This window comes from Lutzomyia longipalpis, chromosome 1 (genome assembly GCF_024334085.1).
Source record: "Lutzomyia longipalpis isolate SR_M1_2022 chromosome 1, ASM2433408v1".
Lineage (NCBI taxonomy): Eukaryota > Metazoa > Arthropoda > Insecta > Diptera > Psychodidae > Lutzomyia > Lutzomyia longipalpis.
The window spans coordinates 35,530,256-35,554,545 of NC_074707.1; the positions used below are offsets into that span (position 1 = coordinate 35,530,256).

The 24,290-nt window shown below is 32.6% G+C and overlaps 4 protein-coding genes across 5 annotated transcripts; 1 reads left to right on the top strand and 3 right to left on the bottom strand.

Annotated features, from left to right (window-relative positions):
* Nucleotides 1-12: 12 nt before the first annotated feature.
* LOC129786977 (transmembrane protein 192) lies at nucleotides 13-2,985 on the bottom strand. The gene is made up of 4 exons (XM_055822245.1): nucleotides 2,847-2,985; nucleotides 2,618-2,717; nucleotides 2,409-2,541; nucleotides 13-661 (listed from the first exon to the last, which is right to left on the bottom strand). Exons 2-4 carry the CDS (start codon nucleotides 2,692-2,694, stop codon nucleotides 158-160), a joined length of 714 nt encoding a protein of 237 aa, XP_055678220.1. The 5' UTR covers nucleotides 2,695-2,717; nucleotides 2,847-2,985; the 3' UTR covers nucleotides 13-157.
* Nucleotides 2,986-3,461: 476 nt separating this feature from the next.
* On the top strand, nucleotides 3,462-4,730 carry LOC129786979 (ADP-ribosylation factor-like protein 2). Its single transcript, XM_055822247.1, has 2 exons — nucleotides 3,462-3,609; nucleotides 3,691-4,730. The coding sequence occupies exons 1-2, from the start codon at nucleotides 3,545-3,547 to the stop codon at nucleotides 4,178-4,180; spliced, it is 555 nt and encodes a 184-aa protein (XP_055678222.1). The 5' UTR covers nucleotides 3,462-3,544; the 3' UTR covers nucleotides 4,181-4,730.
* On the bottom strand, nucleotides 4,197-10,640 carry LOC129786978 (serine protease grass-like). Its single transcript, XM_055822246.1, has 4 exons — nucleotides 10,404-10,640; nucleotides 9,981-10,141; nucleotides 5,532-6,350; nucleotides 4,197-4,538 (listed from the first exon to the last, which is right to left on the bottom strand). Exons 1-4 carry the CDS (start codon nucleotides 10,465-10,467, stop codon nucleotides 4,377-4,379), a joined length of 1,206 nt encoding a protein of 401 aa, XP_055678221.1. The 5' UTR covers nucleotides 10,468-10,640; the 3' UTR covers nucleotides 4,197-4,376.
* A 1,592-nt stretch (nucleotides 10,641-12,232) lies between these two features.
* On the bottom strand, nucleotides 12,233-22,954 carry LOC129786982 (equilibrative nucleoside transporter 1). Of its 2 annotated transcripts, XM_055822249.1 has the most exons (11): nucleotides 22,753-22,954; nucleotides 22,408-22,598; nucleotides 21,914-21,958; nucleotides 19,295-19,408; nucleotides 19,012-19,142; nucleotides 18,786-18,925; nucleotides 16,568-16,713; nucleotides 16,260-16,492; nucleotides 15,865-16,167; nucleotides 15,452-15,627; nucleotides 12,233-15,371 (listed from the first exon to the last, which is right to left on the bottom strand). In XM_055822249.1, the coding sequence occupies exons 2-11, from the start codon at nucleotides 22,484-22,486 to the stop codon at nucleotides 15,218-15,220; spliced, it is 1,521 nt and encodes a 506-aa protein (XP_055678224.1). In that variant the 5' UTR covers nucleotides 22,487-22,598; nucleotides 22,753-22,954; the 3' UTR covers nucleotides 12,233-15,217. The 2 variants fall into 2 exon arrangements, with proteins under 2 accessions (XP_055678224.1, XP_055678225.1); XM_055822250.1 differs by lacking the exon at nucleotides 21,914-21,958 and having other exon boundaries at nucleotides 22,753-22,953.
* Nucleotides 22,955-24,290: the final 1,336 nt, after the last annotated feature.

Here is a 24,290-nt window from a genome sequence, read left to right on the forward strand (position 1 = left end):
TAAAAAAAAGAATAATTTTAGGTCATTTTATTAGCAATCTACTGCTCTATACTTTATTCTCAAGTTGATTATTGTTTTGTATAAAAAAGAACATTCAAGGGGGAAAATCGATATGGTTGTGTGGGTGTTAAAAAAAAAGAAGAAATGTAAGGCAATTTTACGAGGGTGGAAGAGTGATTGTTCTCACTTCGGAATTCATCTGCATGAGACGCTGATTGAGACGGAGATTGTGATCCTGGAGGAAGCTTATGAGGTCCGCTTGCTTCTCCAGCAATTCCGCCACATCGGCATTTCGCTGCGTCAACCCCACGGAGCTGCAACCCTCGAAAGAGCCCCGCATTGCATCCGGAAGTGGTCTGGCACGATTGAAGCGCATCACGCGGGCAATGTAAGTGCCATGAATGATGGCCAGAATCCCACATTCGACCGCCGTGAAGACACTCACGTAGACAATGGGTGAGAAGAAACTCTGGATGCAGTGCTCACCGAAATCATCCCCATAGTAGTGCTGCATTAGGGCTTGAATTGCCATTATTGCTGTATTCCACAGGGAGACTAGGTACAGGGGCACGGATTTGTGTACACCTGTGGCTCTGTGGAAGTCGTGGAAGCCATTCATTCGCAATTTATCGTGATGGTACTTTATCACATGGTCGAATAACTAGAAAATAATTTTATTTTCCATTTAGAATTCTGACTCATTGAGTCTTCTAGAGCTTCTCTAAAGCTTAAATAAGTGGAAAATCTGTTTTTTTTTTTTCAAACAAAAAATCATTCTTTGGTGTGAAATTAAAGGTAGAAACATAACAAATAGATTCTGAATGAATTTATTGATTTATCAACGCGTGAAAAATGAAACCAGCCCAATGCCGACAATTAAAGATCGTTGGCGTCATCAACACAAAAACCCATTCACGTGATTGGGAAGTTTTAATTCAGCCTCCAAATAATCCTTCTCGGTAGACAATTTTTAATAAAAGTGATAAAGAATATTTAGAGAGAACATTAAACTTTTTCCTTCAGAATAAAATCATTTTAAACAAAATCACAGAGCTTAGAAAATTAATTAGTTTTAGGATCATTCTATAAAATTTTATAAGCTTTCAGCTCTTTCAACGAAAAATAAAATTTTGCAACATTTTAATTTCTTTTTGAAGTTTCGAGAGTGGAGAAACCCCATCATCAGGCCCAGGCAATAACAATACTCACCGACTCTTACTGAAATTTGTATCCAAGAAAAATTTCTTTCAATTTTACAAATTGTAGATTTTTTTAAACACATAATTTCTTAAAAGAATATTATAGGTTTGGCTGTGATTTAACATTGAAAAGTATTTTAAGTAAAATTCAGTTTTTACCCAAAAACTTTCCAAAAAATGACATCACAACATGAGAATACAGAGCTCTGAAAAATGATATTGACCTTTCAGTGTTTTGGATTCCATTCAAATTGACCAAAACAGCGCGTGCAGACGCTAAAGAAAAATAATAAATTAAACTTCGGCACGTTTTCCTTTTACGCCTCTTTCGCCATTAATTTTTTTTGACCCAAAAGAACTCTGCAGAAGCGCATCGAGTTGACCAAAGCACTTCTTCATCTCCACGTGCTTCACCTCACAAAGCAATGAGTGACGTCATTGTTATTTGATCACAACATTAATTTGAATGTTCGTTGTTTCTTTGACAAAAGCGTCGTGAGAGAAATTAAATAGATGATCACGAGACATTCTTAAAGTTCCATTAATTAAGATCTAATAATTCGATAAATTAGAATTAAAAATTGCATTTTAGGTGGTACACAGAAGCTGTGCTATTCTTTTCTTCGAAAGAATCACAGCTAAAAAGAAAAGGCAGGATTCTAACCAACCATAAATACATAATTTTTTTTTACTAATCCACCTAAAAAATTTTAATGCTTGGTGAAGCATTTCGTCGTGTTTTCTTATCAATCTGAAGGTGTTTTCATTTTATTATTTTTCACCGCAAATTTTTTAATTAAAATTTCGTGACGAGAACATAAACTAAACATTTTCTTATACTACAGTGTTCTATTTAACATGTTTAAAATCGATTTAGCTTCAGCCTGATCCACTACAATTTCAGCAAAACAAGATCAAAATCCCAGATCCTCATAGAAATCTCAGAATCAATTAATCATAAATTAATTCATTAAAATTAAAGGAAAGGCAACGAAAGGCCTAAAATTCAACCCAGATCTGCAACATTGACTAATTCACAATTTGAATTTTGTACTGAAATTTCAAGATTTCAAGCTAATTTCAAGGGTTTCTTGGTCGCTGGCCCATTATCTCCCTTTTAACAGAGATAAAAAAAAATTCTAATGGTCCTCATGACTCGTGTCTAAGAATCTAATCAATCTAATGAGGGAAAGATTATCTTCAACTTACCAAAGTGATAAACCAGAAGATCACTCGTAAGTACAACATCAGGAAGTAAGCTTCGCATCTTTTATTGTCCGGGAAGACAACAGCCATGCCCACACCCACAATTGAGATCAACGCCGACACAAGCAGGTGAAAGCTGAAGATAATACAAATCATAAAAATTCCATCCCGAAAGCCGGAAATAAAGCCCTCAAAAAGGAAAGGAAACTAACCTAAAGACCGGGATTGTCTTTAGCGGCCGGAAATTGTCATTGCCATTCTCCTCCCCAAGTACGGGTTCCAAGTCCATTGTCTCTCTTTGGCTGTTTATCCCTGAAAATAGAAAATGATTGAAGAGTCAGCGATGTTTTGTAGGAAAATCCCCAAATGGTGGCTTTGTTGGGGATCTGGGATGTTTGTTTAGCTGGCTGGCCTGCTTCTCATCCCGCAGGAATCCCTTACCTCTTGCTGACAACAGTTAATTTGCAGTTTTCCGGGGAAAAGGAAGCTTCAACACTCAAAATAGGATGCACTCTATTTTGACTTTTTGCGATGTGAAGGAGAATTTTTATTTATGATTCATTCCGTGTAAAAAATAAAAATAACAGCTGTAGGTGAAGCCATTGCTGCCTATTGTAATTGGGAATCTCATTTGAACAATGCGAAGAATTCGTTAGATATTTAATATAAACTTATGCTTAAGCTTAAATACACAAAAAACGATATAATAAGACTTCTTGGGACACTTTTACAATATAATTCTTATAAGTTTTGTTTTGTAAAGGACACTTTACGAAAATTAAAAATTTGCCTTGAATACAATATCTGTGATGTTTATGAAATCGCTGCATAATTTTCAAATGCATTTGACAATTATACTGGTGAAAAGAAAATCATAATCTTTACTAAAAATTTTAATTTTATTTCTTTAAAGATTTATTTAATCTTTTTTTTCAATAATTTTCAACGTTCTTATCTCAAAAAAGATTCAATATTTGTTTCCCTTACAAACATTCAAGATCGCCATCAGAATTAATTTTTTCCTATATGAATTTTTCATGTTTCATTTTCACCAATATTGTTTTGACGTCTCATTGTTTTCCTTTTTCTCCGTACGCAGGTGTTGTGTTTTCCACGAAAAAAGGCATTTTCCGTAAAAAATGGGTTTCCTAACAGTGCTTAAGAAAATGAGGCAGAAGGAAAAGGAAATGCGAATCCTTCTTCTGTAAGTAAATTCGATCAAATAAAAGAAAAATCCTCTTAGACTGACAAACATAACCTCACAATTGCTTCCATGATTTTTCAGAGGACTCGACAATGCCGGTAAAACGACAATCCTCAAAAGATTCAACGGTGAACCAATTGACACAATATCCCCAACATTGGGATTCAACATAAAAACCCTCGAACACAATGGCTACACCCTCAATATGTGGGATGTTGGTGGGCAGAAATCCCTCCGATCGTACTGGAGAAATTATTTTGAGTGCACCGATGGGCTGGTGTGGGTGGTGGACAGTGCCGACAGAATGAGACTGGAAACGTGTAGAGAAGAGCTTAAAATCCTCCTGAAAGAGGAACGTCTAGCAGGTGCAACGTTGCTCGTACTGGCAAATAAACAAGATCTTCCGGGAGCTCTGTCGGCGCAAGAGATAAAGGAAATCCTCCAGCTGGATGACATCGTGACACATCACTGGAGCGTCGTTGGAGTGAGTGCCGTAACAGGTGACAAACTTCTTGGTTCTGTTGATTGGTTGATTGGTGACATCGCCAAGCGGATATTTACTCTCGATTGATTTGCAATTCAAACAATTTCAAAGATTTGTATAATCTTTTTAATTCAATACATAATATATTTATAAAATTAATTATAAAATACACTAGAAACGCTTGAGAAATGCACAAAAGCGTAATGGGGAGAGACGAGCTTTTGCAGTGTCACTAACAGTAATATCACAAGGGGGTGTTTTGTGAGAGAAATAGAAGATGATTCTAGGGGCGCATTGTGTCCAGGATCCATTTCATGTAGTTCCCTACGCGGACGTATACGGCAGGCGTGCCATTTGAAACGCCGCATGAGCTCAAACCAGCGGATACAATGCCAAATTGAACGTAGCGCTGTCCAAGGATGTTTGCGGGATAGACGAGGGGGCCCTGAAAAATACGAGAAGGATTATAATGAGATTTGGGAAATACCTCAAAGGATAATTTAAATTATTTTTTGCATTTTTCTCTGGAATGCCGCCTCTCAGAGTTGATAAAATTAATCAAATTATTATAGATTAAGACTAAAGTTATATTTATTTAAGCTCCTAATATTTTGTAAATAAATATTTTATATTGAAATACTTTTACTTTTATTAATCACTTAGCAGTCAGTAATATCAATAAAATACCATAAATGACCTCAAGAACACTTCAGAAGCAAAATGTTCTGAAGAATCTCAAAGCATTTTACTTTCAGAAGGTTCGCAAAAAGCATCGCATTCAATCTTATTGAGATTCAATTTAAAAAGTCGTGGAAATTACTTCAATTTGTCTTTTTTTTCCATACATTAAAGGCCAATCAAAAGAGATAAAATCAAATACTTTGTGAGTAACGCAATATTCTCTGAAAAGTAAAGAAGATGAAAAAAAATATCTCCTCGGAATCTGCAATTTAAACGAACCTTTAGCATGGTCTGACTCAATGTGTTTTGCATAAATAACTACATTTATTTTATTTGCATTAATTAATTGCTGATGTTCTGATACAGCTCAATTCACTTTATGCAAAAGGCAAAAAAAAAGAATTCCAGGGGAACAACCGATGAAACAATGCGGTCTCAATGGTTCTGAATCATTCAGAATTTCTTATTAGTTTGTGAATATTCGTTTTTTTTCTTTTCTGCCTTTTGTTGAAATTGAAACTTGCACGGAAATTAAAAATACAAAACAAGACGAGATGTTTTTTCTTTGCATTTTGAAAAGAGGAAGGAATTTTTTTCAAAGTGAATTTGTGGAATTTATGCAACACTTGATCTCAACTCTATCATTTAATCAACTCTATGGGATAGGTGTGATAGAGGATGGGCTTCTGAGAAGTTTGGTGTGAATTATAGTTACCCAAGAAGAGCAAGAAAAGTTAATTTGAATGAATCAACTTACCCCAGAGTCTCCTTTGCATGTGTCCACGTTGTTCTCTCCACCAGCACAGAATTGATTGGGGCTCCATTTGAGGGTGGGGAAGGCTCTCTGACAACGTGCATTGTCCACCACGGGCAAGTTGACTTTGAGGAGTTCATCAGACCTTGTATTATTCTCCGTTGTACCCCATCCTGTGGCCACCAATCGCCGGAGATTCATAGACTGTAGTTTTGGCGCGTAGGGCAGACAGACAGCCTTGATATTCTCACGGGACATATCAGCAGCATCTCTCAGTCTGATCAACCCAATATCATTGGCAAATCGGGGTGTATTGTAGCTGGGATGTGGCAGAATGGCTTCTTGGAGGATCTCCTGAACAGGTGGTGAGCACACTGTTTCATCTCCAACTGTCTGGCAGTCTGTGTCATAGCGAACGTCGTATTCGCCCAGTACCACAGAGTACACACTGATGCCACTCCTGAGGCGCGCAATGCAGTGAGCTGCTGTCAGGACGTACCGATCCGTAATGAGGGATGCACCACACTTGTAGGCAAACCCATCGGCAACTTCGTACCGAATAAGAGCCATCCAGGGATACTCAAACAGGGCAGTTTTCTCCCCAAATGCAACTCTATCACCCAGAAGGGGGCCGCAAGTTGTTGTGGGTAGGAGACCAATATTCGGATGCCTGGATACATCTGTTGGTCCTGTGGGGATGTCATTGGAGACGGTATTAACATCTGAGGCAGGACTAATTGGTACAGGAGTAACAGGGGCTGATGGAGTTACAGGAGCTGTTGGAGTGTTCCCAACGGATGGTCTACGGCAGCAAACGGCTGGCTGGAAGTAAAAGATGAAAATATATTAAATTAATAAAATTCATTTATTCTTATTCTAATTCTTTAATTCTATGATCAAAATCCGATAAATCAATCAAGAAAAGGTAGGTAGAGATTTTTGAATGAGAAAAATATTAAATCATTAAAAGAAAACGCAGAAAATTTACTAAGAAAATATCAAAAATACGCCTCTTATAAAAAGAAAATAATTAAGATTTGAATAAACTAAAATTTGATAAAAATACATTTTCTTGTCAAGAATATTTTGTATTCTTAATCTTATTCTAGAATTTTTTCCAGTTGCAAAAAACTATCGCTGAAAGCTACGGCTAAGTTGGCTCAACTTTTACCAAAACTTCGGATGAAAGGTCTGAATTTGATGTTTTTTTTAAAATCTAAACACGTTAAGAAGAAAAATTCTCAAAGTAACTATTTGATCACTTTCTATGAATGAAATCATTTTAGAAAGTTTCTCAATAAGAAAGTCCCTAAAATCGTAAGGAATGAAATATACTACAAACTAATTTTCAGTCAAAGTTAAGCACTTCAAAAACCAAATACAAAAAAAATTCGTCAAAAAATCTGGTCAATTCAGAAAATTTCTTGAATCCATTTTTTTTTCAAAGAAATAAAGCTTTTTATTCATTTTCTACACGCTTGATAACCTTTCCCATATTAAATGACCCCTTTGAGACTTTCTAAACAAAAATATACATAAACTTATACGAAAAGTATTCTAAAGGTCGCGTCATTTTGAACGTTTTTGAACTTTCATTATTTTGTTTTCCTTTATCCAAAAAAAAAGCGCGTGGAAAGGTAATAAATTAAGCTGCGCACGTTTTTCTTTCACGCGTTTGTGTTTTTTTTTCACACACCATCAAAATATAATTTATTATCGACCCAAAAGAGACGCAGAAACCTGCAGAAGCGCATCGACATGCCCAGAAATCTTTTACTCTTCTGCACGTACGCCAAAACTTTGATGACGAAAAAACCGGTGAAGATCGCGCAGTTAAAAAGCTCTGTCGTCACAATGCTGGTTACTGGCTGGATAAATATCACATAATACATAACAGAAAGCTCCTGACATTTACACTAAAAATCATGCTATTAAGATATGATTTACATGACAAATTAATTGCACGCGAGAGCTAAAGAGGTGGGCGTAATTCCCACAGTTTTCTTCATCGGATTTTTCACATTTTCTAATCTCTTAATTTATTTTATATTTTTTGCATTAAAAATTCCTTAAATATATGGGCGATATACAGAAAGTTTTACAAAAAAAAAATGACATTTCTATATATAGGAGGGAAATTGGGGCCAATGGGTTTATCCAAGATGCGGGTTTTCCACATAGTATTGCTGCAAAACTCTTTGACATATTGCAAAGTCTTTTCCATATGATCATTTCCAAAAGAGTTTTTGCTTTAGAGACTTGACAAAAATTATTATCAGGTAATTAAATGCCCATTTGAGATTCTTGGAAAGTCCAGTCTCTATCTTATGTAGCCATATAGTCTCTCTCAGTCAGGTATTTATCCAAGAGAGTCTAGCCAAGAGTACGTAGGTATTATATTGTAAAATTCACAGCACGACGGAAGCACACAACTAAACATATTTAAGTTAGTCTTCAAGTGCAAGAAAAAAAAGCTATATTTTGTGTAAGGCAAACAGGCGAAGTAAAACCGCAAAACATTTGGTAAACGATTGGTTTTTGCTTGTTAAAAAGCAATTCATTTAGAACCAAGTTATCTCACCTCGTGTTTTGTGTAATTGAAATGAAATGGAATCTTCAATAATATGTAGTTGTTGTTTGATTTGTGAAGCTTTTTTAATGAGAGTCCGCAGAAGAAATTAAAATTGTAGAAGAGGAAATTAATCTTGTAAACTATTTTCATGCATTTTATAATAAATTTTGCCCAATATTGCGAAATTAACCAGAAATGACTCAATCAGAGATTTGAATAAAAATGCATAATTGCTTCTGACCCTATCAAATGTGGTTTTTAGTTCTCTGATATCTTAAAAAGGAAGTTCTCTGGAGCACATTCATACTCCTAAAATGTAGGAAAAACCTTTAGCGCATGATTTCTATATCATATAGAGATAATTTGGTGAAAATTTAATGCCAATCCAAGCTCAGAGCATTACACAATTCTCTTGTAAAAACCTCGGCTAAAATTCACATGCTCGATTTAGTTTTTTAAATTTGTAATTTAATTAATTTTTTAAGGTCAAAGTTTAATTTTTAGATCACATTTAAACCACAATATGCACATGGACGTCTTCGCGCATCAAAATCTGTAAAAAAAAATCCTTTTAAAACCTTAAAAAGCTTATTTAAAAATTTAAGGTCTACCTTTAAAAAAATAAACTTAACTCCAACACATTCATTTTAATCAAAAACCTGAATATTGATTTAAGGAAACTTAAGTCTGACTTTAAGTTGTAAATTTCACCCTTAAATTGAGCCTATAGAATAAAAATCATGGTGAGTTAAATGGCTTGAATTTTATAGAAAATTTTTAAGATAACGAGCTGAAATTTAATAATTTAGAGGATTTAAAAAAAATTAATTTGTTGAGAAAATGACCCTTTGACGTCCATGTGAAATTCAAATGCTTTCATAGAGGGCATTTCTCAGTCAAAATATTTTCTTCGACTTCTTCCAAATAAACTTAAAGTGTTTCTAATTCATAAAAATTGATAAAAATAATAATTTTTATTAGGCACGTATTAAATTAAATTTATTATTAATAATTTCTAATTCGAGAAAACTAAATGTTTTACGTTTGGATCAGCCTATGACCCAATGATCTTCAAAGGGTTGTTTTATATGCCGCAAGAATTAATCATATTCAAATTTATTTAAATTAATTTTTCACTGAAGTTTTTCGAAATAATTAATATAGAATCAAATTTCTCAAAATTCTTTTAAAAATCAATCAAGACGTCTAGTGTAGGATTAAAAAAAATCACACGATTAAAAATCAATTGACTTTGTACGAAACATCACTGTACTGAATAATCCTTAAAATTAACCTTAATTTAATACGTAAATTAACTCTCGAAGACAGTTTAAAAATAAATATTTATTATATCTCCAAAAATGCGAGACGAAGCAAAATGGTTTTAAGATAATTTTCCCATCAAACATAAATTCTTGAATTTTTTTTTGCAAATTAAAAAAAAGTTGAATTTCATTAACACATTTCGCAATGCAGGAAAAGTTCATTCACTTTCTTCCTCCGTTCTTCCAATCTTCATGCTTTGCTTATTTTATTTTTTTTAATTATAGGTTGGGTAGTGAGGTGGGAAATGTCCAAAGACGCGTTGGTCTTTCCCAGCGTGTGCCGGGGAAAACTGTTTTTTTTTACAGCCAAAATTCCATCACAGAAAGTTTTAAAGAAAAACTACATACTAAAAAATATTAATAATTAAAGTGTTGTCAACTTTTGATGAAGAAGTTAAAAAAAGAGCTCTTCTGCATGGAGACGGTTAAAAAAAGCTCGCGCGGAGAACGCAATGCCTTTAGCGAAATGTAGCCAACCTTGAGGAATCTTCTCGCACTTTTCTCATCTCTACACGGAATTTTGTGAATTTTTAGATGAATGAAGGAGACACTTACCACACCTGTTGAATGGAAGCACTGGAGCCTTTGGAGGTACGTCACAATATTCTGTGGAAGGGGTCTTGGTGCATTGTTGAGAATACCCAAAATTGGTGGGCAATTCATTACGGGCGTACATGCAGCCTGAAAACCCTCTGGTGTGGTGCAAGGTTCAGTTTCTAAAGAAAACGAAAAGAACGCCTTTTTGTATAGTTACATACTTTCGATGTCACAGAGGTCATCATTGAAAAATTGGCAAGGAGGTGATTGAGAAGTCAACGAGAGAAAAAATCACTCTCAAGAATGAAACCAGTTTCGTCTCAAAAAAATCACAATCATTTAACCAGTTGCCACTTGAGGTCAAGAAAAACATATATTTGGCACACTTTTAACCACAAAGAGTGAATTTTGGTAACAAAAGAAAATTAAATCAGCTCTTACGGGCAGGAATTAAAGGCAGAAGAGCTGCGAAAATGGGAACAATCACCACAATATTCAGCAACATTTTTCTATTTACTAGTTTTTCTCACTAAACTTTTATTTGTGATCTTGACTGTGATCTTGTGATCTTGGAAGTAAGTAAGAAAAATAAAATCGAAAGCTCCCAGCAACGATTGAAGCTCACGACGATTGAAAGCAGACTGACTACTTCGGACGCTGGACAGTGGCTGACTCCATCCCGAAGTGGTGAGCACACTTTTAAGCTTGTCGGGTGCCTCGGTGGGGATCAGCAGCAAAGTAGCCATACAGCTGAGTGAGACAGAGACAGTGGCGCTCAGAGAACTGGTGAGAATTGCGCTAGAGGATGATCACCAGCAGAGCAGTGCTAAATTCTTCACCACGCGTCTGGGTAATCCCCGTGCGATGAAAGAATCTCCACGTTGAATTGGACTGCATCTTAATTTCATTCTTTTTCTTCCTCCTCTTATCACTCTTTCTTACCTTCGAGGGGCATTAATCTGGCACAAAAACATGATTTATTCTTATTACATCTTGAAGAATACAGTTTAAAAATCTAAAAGTAATTTTTAATATGTCTAATTAAGTGATTAATTAATTAAATTAAAGGAAATTTTAGTCATTAGATTTACCTTTTATCTGAAATTTAGACCACATGATTTCAGAAATGTTAATTTTTATACTATAAAAAGGATTTGTTCGATTTCTTTGTGCAAAGGAATTTTTACTAAAACATTGTCTAGAAAAGTCAATTCTCAACATAAATTCTTGAAATTTTGTACAATAAGTCTTAAGATTTTTCCTTTAACCAAATCTGTTCCACTTTAGTGAAAACTAAGATCTTTTATGCCATTTTTAGGCCCTTAAAGTAAACAAAATAAAATTGTCGAGTGTACTAAATAGGTATGGTAAAATGGGAAAATCTGGGCTAAATAATATCGATCACTAAATTGGGAATTAGTAGATTCTAGTACAAGATTTACCCATCTTCACATAGACCGATTGAGAAGATTCGGTTAAAAGAAGAATTTAGAACTCCTTTGTGTAAAATTTCAAGAATTTTGTTTGAAAATTTACTTTTCAAGACAATTTTAAAATCAGATTTCTTTCTATCTGCCTACCATTCCGATAGACGGATCAATTTAGTTAGTGCACTCTAATTAGTTATTTGGGTTCTCTACGTCACTACCCCTGAGGGAACTACGGTGCAAAGTTAATTTGAACTAACTCAATTTTTGCTTTTACTTAAATTAATGAAGACAATGCCCATGTGTTTTAATCAAAATCATTTTATTATTCGTTTACAAATTTTATTTATTTCTTAACCATCTTAACGATCTTCTTAACCCTTTAACGACTTAAAGAATACTTATTCTCTGTCATAAATCTTAAAGCTTTAAGCCCAATCGACGAGTCTATATTTTGCAACACCAAAAAAATTATTTATTCTTGTCACACGGTTTAACAATTAAATGAACAATAAATTCCAAAATAAGCTTAAATCTCCACTTAATCGTTAAACTCATTACTTAATTGCAAGATAAATGCCCCATGCGTGCTTACCGGGAAAGACCCCGCTGCATTACCACGGCGTGTATTTATGCAGAAGAAGGAAAAAATGAAATCTTCGAGTGCTACACAAACATTTCTTCACACCACTTTTTTTTGTTGGGGAAGTTAGGAAAAAACATAAATAAATTGACGATAATACCTCCCATATACCCACATACACCGCCTTATCAATTAACAGAGGACTTTCCCACTAATGCTACAACATTACCCACGGAGAAGAGACAGCAAAAAAAAAGAAATTTATAGACTGATTTTCTTTTTTCGTGTATTTTGTTCTTTTCTTTACAATTTTCCGTAATAAATTATTTAGTTTTTTTTCGACACTTTTTCTTCACAATTTTACAATATAAAAACTACAAATTATTACAAAAAAATGTATTATTTATATGATTAAAAATTATTATAATATTTTTAATGAATTTTTAAAATTAAAAAGACAACTATTTAGCTACAGAAAAAATAGAACATTAATCATTAACTAATTGTCTACTACATTAAATGTTAACCTATTCTTGCAAAGTAATAATTTCCTCACTAATAGCATTTTTTCAATATAAAAATTCCAGGCATTTCATTTTAATTCCTTTAAGCAACGTGTTTTTCTTTTCATTTTATTTTATTCAAAAAACGCCTCTTTAAAAATTTTGGTTTGATTACAAAATTATACAAAAAAAAAGAAAAAAAATTCTCCATCTCTGCGGCATCTTCACACTCTTCGCGCCAATTTACAAATATTATTGTTATACAATTATTGTCGATATACGATCTTTATGCAAGCTCCTTCGCCTACGCACTTTATTCTTCTCATCTTCTTTTTACCAATATTTTCTTTTTAAAATGCATTGTTTTGTGTAAAAAAGTTGAGTCAAAAGTTTCAGTAGAAAAATGTCAATAAGCAAGTACAAAGGGAGAGGTATTTTCATTTTTTATCATATCATATTCCAGGAATTATTACATTTTGGAATTACTATTTATGTATTTAGTTATTAGATAAATATTCTATTTTTATATTAATCTACCTTCTGGTCACAAATTGAAAAAAAAATATGAAGAATGAAAAACTTGAAAAAGAAGCGGAAAATGTGAAAAATCTACCAAACCTCATACATTTTCTGCTTCAATGCTACTGTCCCAAAGCGCGTGAATCATTTCAAATGAAACCACACGCAGAATAACAAGGTAATAATTCTTTGAGATTTTTTTTTTTTCAATATTCATAAGAAGAAATGTGGTTTTCTGCCATATTATTGAAGCATTTTTGAGAAGTCTTTTAATTTATCAGTGAATGGATACAGTGATGTACAAAAAAACGTCAAGCACATGTTGATGACTAACCAATTTTTTCCAGGAAATTAAAATCTCAAAAGCATGTTGAATATAAAAAATACGATCAGTTTTTTTAAAATAGCTTTGAATTGAAGCCCTGAATCATATATGCTTCATATTATCAAGGGGATAATTGGATACAAAGGGGCGTGGTCTTGTCCTTTTTAGATAAATTTATCAGATATGAAGCATAAAAATTTTTCTTTTAAAGTGTTTTGAATGCTGTGGCTGTACAAGTTTTCTTTCTTTGCGGTTTATGACACAAACAAAAGTGAAGAGACTCCTTTCTAAAAAAAATTATTCAAAATTCTATCTTTGGAATTTTGCATTTTACACTGTCTTTATCACTCTTTTTTTCTACAATTTATGTTTTTAAATTTCTCGTTTCTCAGACTTTGTTCTTTGCAGAAGTCTAAAAATTAAGTGATGAAAAGGAGTTTATTCATGTTGTTCAGTCAATAAACCAAAAAAAATGAAAAATCTGTAAAATAATCAGGAAAAATACAAAGGATCAGTTATTTCACCTGATTTATGAAGTCCACTGTCATCAATTAACCAATTGCCAACATTCTTAGATGTTTTGTAGGCTAGAAATCAAGTTTAGTTTAAAATCTTTTCAGCTGAAGAATCTAGTTTTAATCTTTGGGTTTATCTTCGAAAGTTCTTCAGTTTTTGTTTTGTTTTTAGCTATGATTTTTTCGAAGATTTTCTTAAAAAATTTAATTTATTGCAGATCACCTTATTATTGACGACGTTTCGGACAAATTTTGGTCTTTCATCAGGACTAAAAGTTTTCCTTTTAAAGCAATATCTTACAACCAAAAGTAGGTTCAATTTTCAGGCAAAATTAAATTCTTTACTTCCCCATATTCAACTAATCAATGAAGCCAAAAGCACAAAAACACAAAGCATCTTTTTATTTTCTCCCTTTCCCTCTCTTTGTGCCCATTATTTTGCACTTCACTGTATCCACCATATTTTTATATATAAAATGTATATATTTATTTTCTAAAATCGGATTTATTTACAAAATGTTGATAAATATGATTGTGTAGTTTGCATAATAGACCTCTTATGGTTTTTATTTTATGTAGTTTCTGCTATTGTTCAATAAATATTGGTCAAATAAAGTATTTTCTCATCTTTCTCTTTTCACATCTTGTATGTTTTTTTCTTTCAACTACTATAATAGAGAAAATTGTACTGATTTTCGAGCCTTTTGTCTTTGCAATTTTGTTTGCAAATTATATTTATTAATCAAAAAGTAAAAATTAAAACACAATTTTAAAAATAATCACAAAATAAAATATGTAAAAATTAGATAAAATTGAGTGCGCTCTAATAAATAAAAAAAGTGATTTACAATTTTAAAAGAAAAAAACTTTTATAAAGTGAAGAAAATCTCCTTAAAAACATAGCTTCAAAATTTTAAATAAAACTTTAAAAAAAGGAAACATTTTGCGCGTTTTTTTTTGGACTTAATATTTGTCTATCTAAATAGTTTTAAAAGTTATTTAGATTATTTATTTTTTTTTTACAAAATGGATTAACTTGGTCTCTGCGTACCATTATCATTCTTTCTTAATAATCTCTCGCAAGCGAAACATTTATTATCTTGTCTTTAGTAGAATTCCTTGAGGTGAATGAATAAAATTAACAATCTTAATTCTTGATTAAAGATCTCAGAATATAATATTTTTTTCTTTTTACTTTGATTAATGATTTAAAAATTCTATTTAATAGTTATGATTTGTGTCACAATATTGGATTTTTTTTTCCTATTCTGCACTCTGTCTATTTTATGAAATTCCTACTAAAATGTATATAGGTAATGGAAGTTTGTATGATGAACTTACATTTTGTTTGGATGCAAGAAGAAAATGCCGAAAATGCTTCAATTACCATGAAATTCTCTCAACAATGATAGGGAATACCATTGAGAAGAGAATACCCGAGAAAATTCCTGTTATCAACATTGCAGCGGCAAACATTCCAGCTGTTACCGCATACCGGGGTTCAACATATTTAGACGTGTACATCATCCCCAAAGAACTGAAATGAAATGAATCAAGAAGAGAGATGAAGATGCTTAGATGCGTCAATCAATGGTGGATTTAATATCAATTAATTACCTCAAATAACCCGAACTGAAAGACATGACAACAGCAATGGACCAGTAAACCCAATCATTTGTGATAAATACCGGCAGGATTCGCTCAATTCCGAGTGGGCGATAGTTGCAGAAGAGGAACAAGGGAAGGAAGGCAGCTCGCAATACAACAGGAATCACGAGGAATCTTGGACTTGGCTGGAAAGAAGAAATAAAATTCGTTAAAATTCCTTGATTTAAAAACTCAAATTGTTTTCTAAGAATTCTTTTTAAAAAAAAATTCTCCACTTTTGCCCCACATTTCCCTATGATAACCCTGATTTACCGAGAAGAAGATCATACGCAATCATGACTTTATTTGATTTAAATTCGCTGGAAGTTTGTTTGAAGCTTTTTATAGCAATATCTTAAACAAAATATATAAATACAACTCACCCAATTAATCCATGAGGTTATCAAGCTTCCCAGCATTGCACAGAGATTGAATGTGAGGAAACATGTAACGCTAACAAAGTACTTGTCGGAGATGATAAAATTACTATCACTTGGCTTAATGTCCGAATGGATGGCTGGGAAGACGGCCAAGGTGACGAAGAAGACGAAAAAGACATTAAATAGCTGAGGGAAACACTGTCGGAAGATTTTAAAGTAAGGCGGTCGTGCATTTACATCCACGCCTGATATTTTACTTTTTTCTTCTTCCTTCTCCTTCAGCATTTCATGATATCTGTAGAATTTCTGCAACAACAACAAAGGGATTTTGTTACATTCTCTTTCTTTTTTTCAGTACAAAGTTGCAACAACTTTGTGGCAAAAAGGGAGTAACTTACATTGAGTGGTAATGCAAAATACGTGTCGAAGCAAAGTAAAAGGATGAACATTGCAGCGATGAAGTAATAAATAGCTGCTGTTCGAGGGGATGATGCGAAATTCTCACTCAATATTGAGATAATGGCTGTGAATGTGCCACTGATATTTGATCCAAGAACAACAGCTCCCGTATACTTTATCGGAAGCTTTGCTGCAATTCCGTAGATTGTGTTCTGATAAACACCACCAGCCACTAAAAGGTTTTTGAAAGAATGAAGAATTTATTTAATAAAATTCTATTCAATGTATTTCCAATCAATACTCTTACTATTGAGCACAACAACAGACACCATTGTTATCCAAAAGAAGGCACCGGGCCATGCCGAAGAATCAATCATGGCAAGAGCAACAGTGAGAACGAAGATAATCACCTCTATACATATACTCCATACGATGCGTGCCGTTAAATTACCCCTGAATTAGAAAGAGAATGTATTAAAAATAGAATAAAATTTGAAATGAGAATAAGAAAAATCAATTTATGACCTCAATGCATAATAATAAATAACATTATTTATATACTTAAATTGGATTTAATCAAAATAGACAACAATATATGCTTATCAATGATGTAAGACGAAGAATATCTAATCTGTGTTCTGCAAATATTTTGCAAGAAACTAGACGATTCTTGGAGGTAAGGAAATGCTCAAGAAAAAAGCTTGACGAGTGTCGAGATTAACCAGATTTTTTCAGCTTTCGCCACTCTTACTGCAAAGACTTATACATACGTCTTTATGCGTAAAATACTTTATTATTTTGTTAGATAATCTTAAGAAAATTCTGATTCTTTAAAATGAATATTTTTTGGATTGAGATCCATTTGATTTGAAAAAAATTGTGATCTTGCAACAAATAAGATGCAAAAGAGCTCTGGAAATAAATATTAACCCAAATATATCCTGAAGATTTTTTTCGCAAAGTTTTACTTCGAAATTGTCAAGAAAAGTCTATTCTTGACCAAAATTCTTCAAATTTTGGGAAAGAAGTTCTAAATCTCTTTTTAACTTAATCTAATAGACTTTTCATTTTAAATAAAAACGTTTTATTCGATTTATGCACTCAAAGTCAACATGATTTCTTAAGTTTACTAAATATTTTAGAATGAATAAATAAATATTTTGGCACTACGTTCCATATTAGGAACAGGGCCGGCCGCCCTATTATGTTGTTGTTCCCCTTGCGGGGAAGTAGTGGGCGGCTTGCGAGATACTACCACGTGTGGGCCGTTTTACGGATAGGAGTGTATCAATCTCCTGATCCAACCGGTCAACGTGATCTAATTGCACGTTGGCGGATGGGGTGCGTTTTGCCGGGTCCTGTATTCGAACCGGCGACCTTTGGATGCGCATTCAAGCGCTCTATCCATTGCACCCCAGGCCCACATTTTAGAATGAATAAAGGGTTAAATTATTTTCTTCTTATAGTTCTCTCGATAGTTCTAACTTGACTTATTTTTAATATAAAAAAAATTAATGTAAACTGTAAGAATTTCTAAGCCCAAATAGATTTTTTTAAACTGAAAATTCAGTCATAAAGATAATCCCACGAAAAATCGCGATTTTCATTCTTCTAAAAAAAAATTTAAGAGCTAATTTTCACGATTTTCTTTTTTTCTAGGTCTTTTTAGTTATCATCTTGCAATTATTTTTTTCTGCACATTCCTTCGGTTTTTAGAACAAATCGGGTAAAAATTAAAAATGATTTTTTTTATCTCAGCATGATTAATTGTGTAAAAAAAAATGTGATAAGTTTTTGAATTCTTCAAGAATAAATTTTAGATATTTTTCTTAATTTATGTTTTTTTTTTGGATAAAATCATGCCATTTGCGACAATCAATTTCTTTTTTAAGATATAATTCTTAAAAAAAAAGCTTTTTCCTTACGCCTAACTTAATCGTTTTTGTCGTTCTATAATAAATATTGATAAATTGCAACAGAAATTGCAACAAACGTTGATTAAGACTTTCTTGCAAGATGAATACTCTGCACTAATTTGTCGGGTTTTTACCACAAAGCAAAATACAAAGAGTGAAATGAAATCCAAACCGCAAATTCTTAGAGTGGAGATTACCATAGTCTGTGGAAGTCCCTTGAACCCCATATGAATCACTGAATCATGCTATCGTTGGAGTTTATAGGAAGCCCCGGTCTTCCACGAAACCCATTCCAATTGCACGCGATTTATATAAATATTTACAAATTGTAATTTATACATTTCCGAAGAGTTATTCGATCTTCTTCTCAAACCCCTTCTTCTGAATTAAATCTCATCTCTGTTCGCATTAAAGTGTCTGATAAGATTTCATTCTCAGAACTATGTTTGTTTTCATTTTGTACCAAATTAGCGATATTATTAGCTTGTAGAACTATCAATGAATTATGATAATAAAATATAATTACAAGAAAACAAAAAGTTGATGAAGAGACAAAAAAAAAAGAGCGATGATAGAACTTTGAAGAAAATATAAGAAAAATGTCCTTACCCAACTCTGATAAAAATATTAATCCAGTTGAAGAGTAAATTTGGTATTTGAGCAGCAAAGCCGAGGTATGCTAAGAAATTTGAAGCATAATCCGACTGCATTCCCGTATAATCCTCTGACATTTTATAAGACACAAAATACTGAAAAATTATTCAATATCATTTAGTTATGAAGGTTCTTTTAGTTGCTGGGTTCTAATAATAAAGTGTTTGCATGTTCAATTTACCGATTTGGCAGTGATAAACATATTCCAAGGCATTAAGGTACCAATACCATGAAGAACAAGCGTTAGAAATACTAAATAACATCTGTCGTTTGGCGGATTAATCTCCATTGTGGCGCGTTCCATTGTCATTCCTGTTTGCAAAATAAATAAATCAAATTGGTTCATTTTAAACTTGATGAACGTCACTCATTCTAAATTCACTTCGCATTCGCCGCCGCGTCTTGTGAGCCAAACAGCTAAAAACATAAATCACAAAATTTCTTTATTGAACCCAAAGACTTACCTTTAAAATTTAACTCATCATTTGGCAAATTGCTTTCCTCCCAGGCGGGTGTTAAACGAACTGGCTCATTGTGCGTGATAAATGGTGTTCTTTCTATTTCTCCACTGCCGCCATCTAATATTTTTTTTTCGTACACAAAAAAAGAAGAAGAAAGAGGGCGATCAGAAAAAATTGAGCAATTGAGTAAATAAACAGATGACTGTAAAAATTATTATTTTCTTTTTTTTTTGTAAAAATAAAGTTCCAGCGAAACACGAAGGTTTCTTCACACACTGCCTCTTGAGATTGAAGAAAACACACAGCAAAAAAAAATGAAAGATATCGCACATAGAACATTCAAAGAGATTTAAAAAAAATGAGAGATGTTTACAAAATAATTAAAACAATCTTCGAAAATGTTCTTTTTTTAGAATCCACTATATCGACAATTTTTATGGCTTTCCCCACCCCCGCATGGGAAGAACAATAAAAAGAGAATTTTCTCACACAGCTTCCACAGAGAGTGAAAGAGAATTTTATCACAAAATTTTCCCCAGAGAGAATTGCAAACAAAATCACTGGAAGATGCTCCTCAAATATTTACCATCACTCAATGAAGGTACACAAGAGAATGAAAAGTGTGGCATTAGTTTTACTATACATACAGAGAAGCATTCACCTGAGAAAATTCAAGGAGGAATGAAAATTTATTTATCACAACAATTTCCGCCCACATTGTTTCACTTAATACTCAACTAATTTACCTACCTCACAGAGCATTCCCTCCCCTAATTATTTCTTGAATAAATGTAAATAATGTATAATGAAAGATAATTTTAATTATTAAATAAATATTATACCCTCAATTCGATGGATTTACCCAACATCAATATTAGAGAAAATTGTGAATTATAAAATATCTGCCTATTAATACATGTGGTAAAATCGATTAATCGGTAAGAAATATATCTTTTTTAATATGGGAAAATTTTTTGGTCAGTAAAAAAAAATATTTTCAAGAAATTTTTCTGTTAGGCAAAAAAACTTAAGGATAAAAATTAAATATATTAAAAAGAAATTAACTTTTGATTAGAATAAAAATATTTTTTGTATAATAAAATGTTTAGTCAGTTAATAAAAACTTACTTTCTAATTTGGAAAATTTGTGATCAGTTAGGAATTGAATAAGTTTAAATTAATTATTTCAAATGTTTAATTTATTTTAAAAAAAACTCAATATTATTCGTCTAATGTTTCAATTAATTGTTGTTTTCTTTATAGAAAGCAGTAGTAAGGGGTTGTTGGGAACCAACAATGTGAGGGCATTTTAATAAGAGAAGTAGTGTAAAATATTTATTTCTGTACGCAAACCGAAAATGATAATAATTTTATTTACTCCTTAATTTTATATATCTCTTAATTTAATGAATTTTTTTACAGCCAAAATTCAGCAAAAAGGTTTTTGGTTTTTAATTAGGTATATGGCAAGTTTTTTTTATTACTCCTTAAAAAATCGTTAAGCCTTTAATGAAACATAAAACTCAATTTTAATAAAGTTTTTAATTAAATCATGAGGTAAGTGGAGGAATTATTGAAAATGCGGAATTCCACTTCGAGGACTTTAATATTTCATTTACAAAATATTCTAGGAAATTACTTAATAATTTCTTTATAAATTTATTTTAATGATCAAAAATCAATTTTAGATCGCAGATTATCTCTTTTTTATGATAATTTGCAATCAATATGCTTTCTTTTTATCAAAATTGTATAAAAAGTAACTTCTTCTTCATGAACATCCCATAAGAAGAGTAGCATACATAACTTTTAATAAAAAATACTCCCACTGAAATTGAATTTTAAATTCTGAATAATTATTGTGGGCAATGGTAGTAAGATATTTTATATTTAGTAGATAAGTTCATTGAGAAAAGAGGAGATGCATAGTTTGCTTTATTTCTTCTAACACTCAGTCAGCATCATTCACTCCATTACTCCATTTATTTATGTACATACATTAGATACTGCCCACATGAATATTATTGGTTTGGTGTTGTACATAAAAATAGAGGATGAACGAAGCAATAATAAATGTAGATAAATTGATCGATTGAAAACTATCCTCATGTGTAATCCCAAACGCCCTTTTAAGAAGAAAACATCACAAATATGTGGAGAGATGGTAGATAAAATTAGACATTGTATATAGCATATTTCCGCATTACAATGGGCGCTCTTCTAGCTCATAAAAATCTTGTATTTGAGGATTTGTAAACAAGACTGTTTACAGTCCAAGCACACACGTTTTCGCAAAACCGCAACGATTCATTTTAGAATTTTCAATAAACATTTTCTTCTTCTAAAAAAAAATTTGTAATAAAACTCCAAAAATAAATAGAATAATTAGTTAAAAAAATAATTTTGAAGAATTTATCAATTTCTACGAAATTAATCAAAATAGATAGAAAATTAAATGTTCAAGTGGGAACATTTATAAGATATAAAATTGGTTAGCATGACGGGTAAACGTAAATCATGTTGAAGATTTAGAGATGAGAGAACTAAATATACACAGCATAATGTATATAACTACAAAATTCACTAATATACATTACAGAATATGAGGAAGTTTGTCCTTACTTAATTCGCGCACGATATAATATCCAATTTCCCTGACGGTTTGGTCTGCAATCAAAGAAATACGAATGAAGTTTCGAAAAATGCGATATTGATGAGTTTGGACTTTTTTTCGTTGACAATTTTTCTTTACTAATTCATGGAGAAATTCCTTCGCAACCTTATTGCTTTCTTATCCTCAATATTCAGCATTTTTTCCAGCAAAAAAACATTTCTTGAATGTTTGTTAACTGTGCGTGGCAAATGCTGATACATGAAATCTTTTAGCAAGACCCAGGACTTTTTTTTGATGTCGTCCCCCCTATTAGATTATGGCACTATCAGTAGACAAACATAATAACATGCGATAGAGGGAAGAATATATGTTTTTTCAATATTATGTACGTAAATAACTAATGTGCCCGCAATTGAATTCCACGAAATATGTAATAGAACTCCCGCGGTTTAAGGGGAGGGAAAGAGAGGTAAAGCACAAAAAATGCAATTTTTCAACTTACTTGGAACAATTGTTGCGCCTCCATTTGTTCTCTGTCCCCCCAGCAGAGACTGTTCTTCTTTTCGTGGCATTTTCTGCATTTTAATGGACTATACCTCCCTTCTCGTGCAGAAATAATTTTCCAACTCTATTCACACGACCAACTTCACAAAAGTGTTCACAGTCTTCTCTTCAACTAAGCTCGTTTTTTCTCTGCAAAAGAAAAAAAATATTTTTCTTCAATAATGAAACCACTGAAATTAACAAACACACACAAGAAAAATCACAGAACACAACAGAAAATTCTCCTCGTCATGGATAATCGCAAAAATCATGCTAAAAATGTCATTGAGAAAAAAAAACCAACATTTTTGGTCCTATTTTGAGCATTAGAAACAATGAAATAATTACTTTTTACAGCGATGCACGATAGACAAATTAACATTTGCCGTTTAATTGAATGAAATTAGTGAGGAAAAATCCCAAAGATTTCAAGTGCGCGCGTTAGAAAAGACTCTTCTTCCCTCGCACATATATTGCGAGTTTCAGTAGCAAAGCGAGACTAATATCAGAAATTGCGATTTGAACATGCTACAGTCCTCACTCCTAACTTAATAATGATAAAGATTCTCTCATACTTTGACACAATATTGTACATCGTGATAGTACTCTACATTGTAGAGGGTGTGAGCAAAATTAAACGCACACATCTGAAGAAAGTCCAAAAAGAGGAAGCAAGAAAGTCAAATTATGTATAATCCATACACGCCAAATGTTGGAGCATCAATCAATTTGGTTGAAATCAAGGCGACAGAAATAGCAACACAAACTAATAGATATAGCAATTGATAGTTGTGGGACCCTTGATCACCCAGAGTTCACCCAATAACTCAATTGATCACGGCTGAGAGCAGTGCTGCCGATTCGCGAGAGCAGTGCCCGCCAATTTGCATAAATGTGTTCCAATTAATTTGCATTTTGCCGCACGCCACACTGTCTGATGTGGTGATATTTTTGTTTGTGCCTTCCATGGTGCACAATTTAACACTCTCCATTGTTCCATGTCTGCTTGCCCTCTCACAGAGTGCATCTCCACCCAAGTTATATTGCTTTTCGCAGTTGTATGGAAAAGGACCGGATATCCACTTCACATGCAGGACAATACTTCAACAATTTCACCGTATATCAAAAACTCCCATTAAACTTGGCAACTATCTATTGCCGATAACGACTAATTACGTATTACTTAATAGACAATAAATCTTCTCTCTTTTTTTTCGATAAGGCGTTAAATGTATGCTTAGGTACAATACTATAAAATAGGTATATATTATCTTAACACGTGGTTTAATGATAAGAAAATTCAGAAGGTCAAGATACATACTCTTGCATTCTTTTTTTTATAAGTGAAGGATAATGAATAAGATAATGAAATTTTAGTCAACTGTTATGCATTTTCGTCAGTATCTAGGATTATTAAATCTTCAATTTGTAGTGAGAATTGTTCCATAACATCTTGATTCAGTTAGCATATTTTGTCTTAAGTTTTTTGATTTTTTGCGAGTTATTTGGATTATATTAAATTGTACATTGTACAACTGTTGTCCTTAATTTTTCAAAGGGAAATCCTTTTAAAAAACATAATTTTGCTTCATGAGAACAAAATGTCCACTTTATTTTGCAACGTTCTAATGCAAAATTCTGTTAGAGCGTTGCAAAATAAAGTGGAAATGTGCCTTATCAGTGTAATTATGTTTAATGATTGGGTTGACAATGAACCATAATTTTCATATAAGTATCCCCATGTAAAAGGTTCTTTCTCATTCAGATAAACTTTATGAAGTGCTCCAAAAATCAGTCCTCTATCTCTTGTGCTTTCTGGTTACATTTTGAGCAATTCGCTGA

Bases quoted from the DNA above. Each gene is read 5' to 3' on its own strand.
- LOC129786977 (XM_055822245.1), bottom strand. From the start codon at position 2,694: ATGGACTTGGAACCCGTACTTGGGGAGGAGAATGGCAATGACAATTTC. The intron at 2,542-2,617 runs GTTAGTTTCCTT...TATTATCTTCAG, and splicing joins AAGACAATCCCGGTCTTTAG to CTTTCACCTGCTTGTGTCGG. The intron at 662-2,408 runs GTAAGTTGAAGA...ATTATTTTCTAG, and splicing joins TCTTCTGGTTTATCACTTTG to TTATTCGACCATGTGATAAA.
- LOC129786979 (XM_055822247.1), top strand. From the start codon at position 3,545: ATGGGTTTCCTAACAGTGCTTAAGAAAATGAGGCAGAAGGAAAAGGAA. The intron at 3,610-3,690 runs GTAAGTAAATTC...ATGATTTTTCAG, and splicing joins GAAATGCGAATCCTTCTTCT to AGGACTCGACAATGCCGGTA.
- LOC129786978 (XM_055822246.1), bottom strand. From the start codon at position 10,467: ATGTTGCTGAATATTGTGGTGATTGTTCCCATTTTCGCAGCTCTTCTG. The intron at 10,142-10,403 runs GTAAGAGCTGAT...CGTTTTCTTTAG, and splicing joins TCTGCCTTTAATTCCTGCCC to AAACTGAACCTTGCACCACA. The intron at 4,539-5,531 runs GTAAGTTGATTC...CGTATTTTTCAG, and splicing joins CATGCAAAGGAGACTCTGGG to GGCCCCCTCGTCTATCCCGC.
- LOC129786982 (XM_055822249.1), bottom strand. From the start codon at position 22,486: ATGCAGAAAATGCCACGAAAAGAAGAACAGTCTCTGCTGGGGGGACAG. The intron at 18,926-19,011 runs GTAAATTGAACA...ATAATTTTTCAG, and splicing joins TGTTTATCACTGCCAAATCG to TATTTTGTGTCTTATAAAAT. The intron at 16,714-18,785 runs GTAAGGACATTT...TTTCTAATTCAG, and splicing joins AATATTTTTATCAGAGTTGG to GGGTAATTTAACGGCACGCA.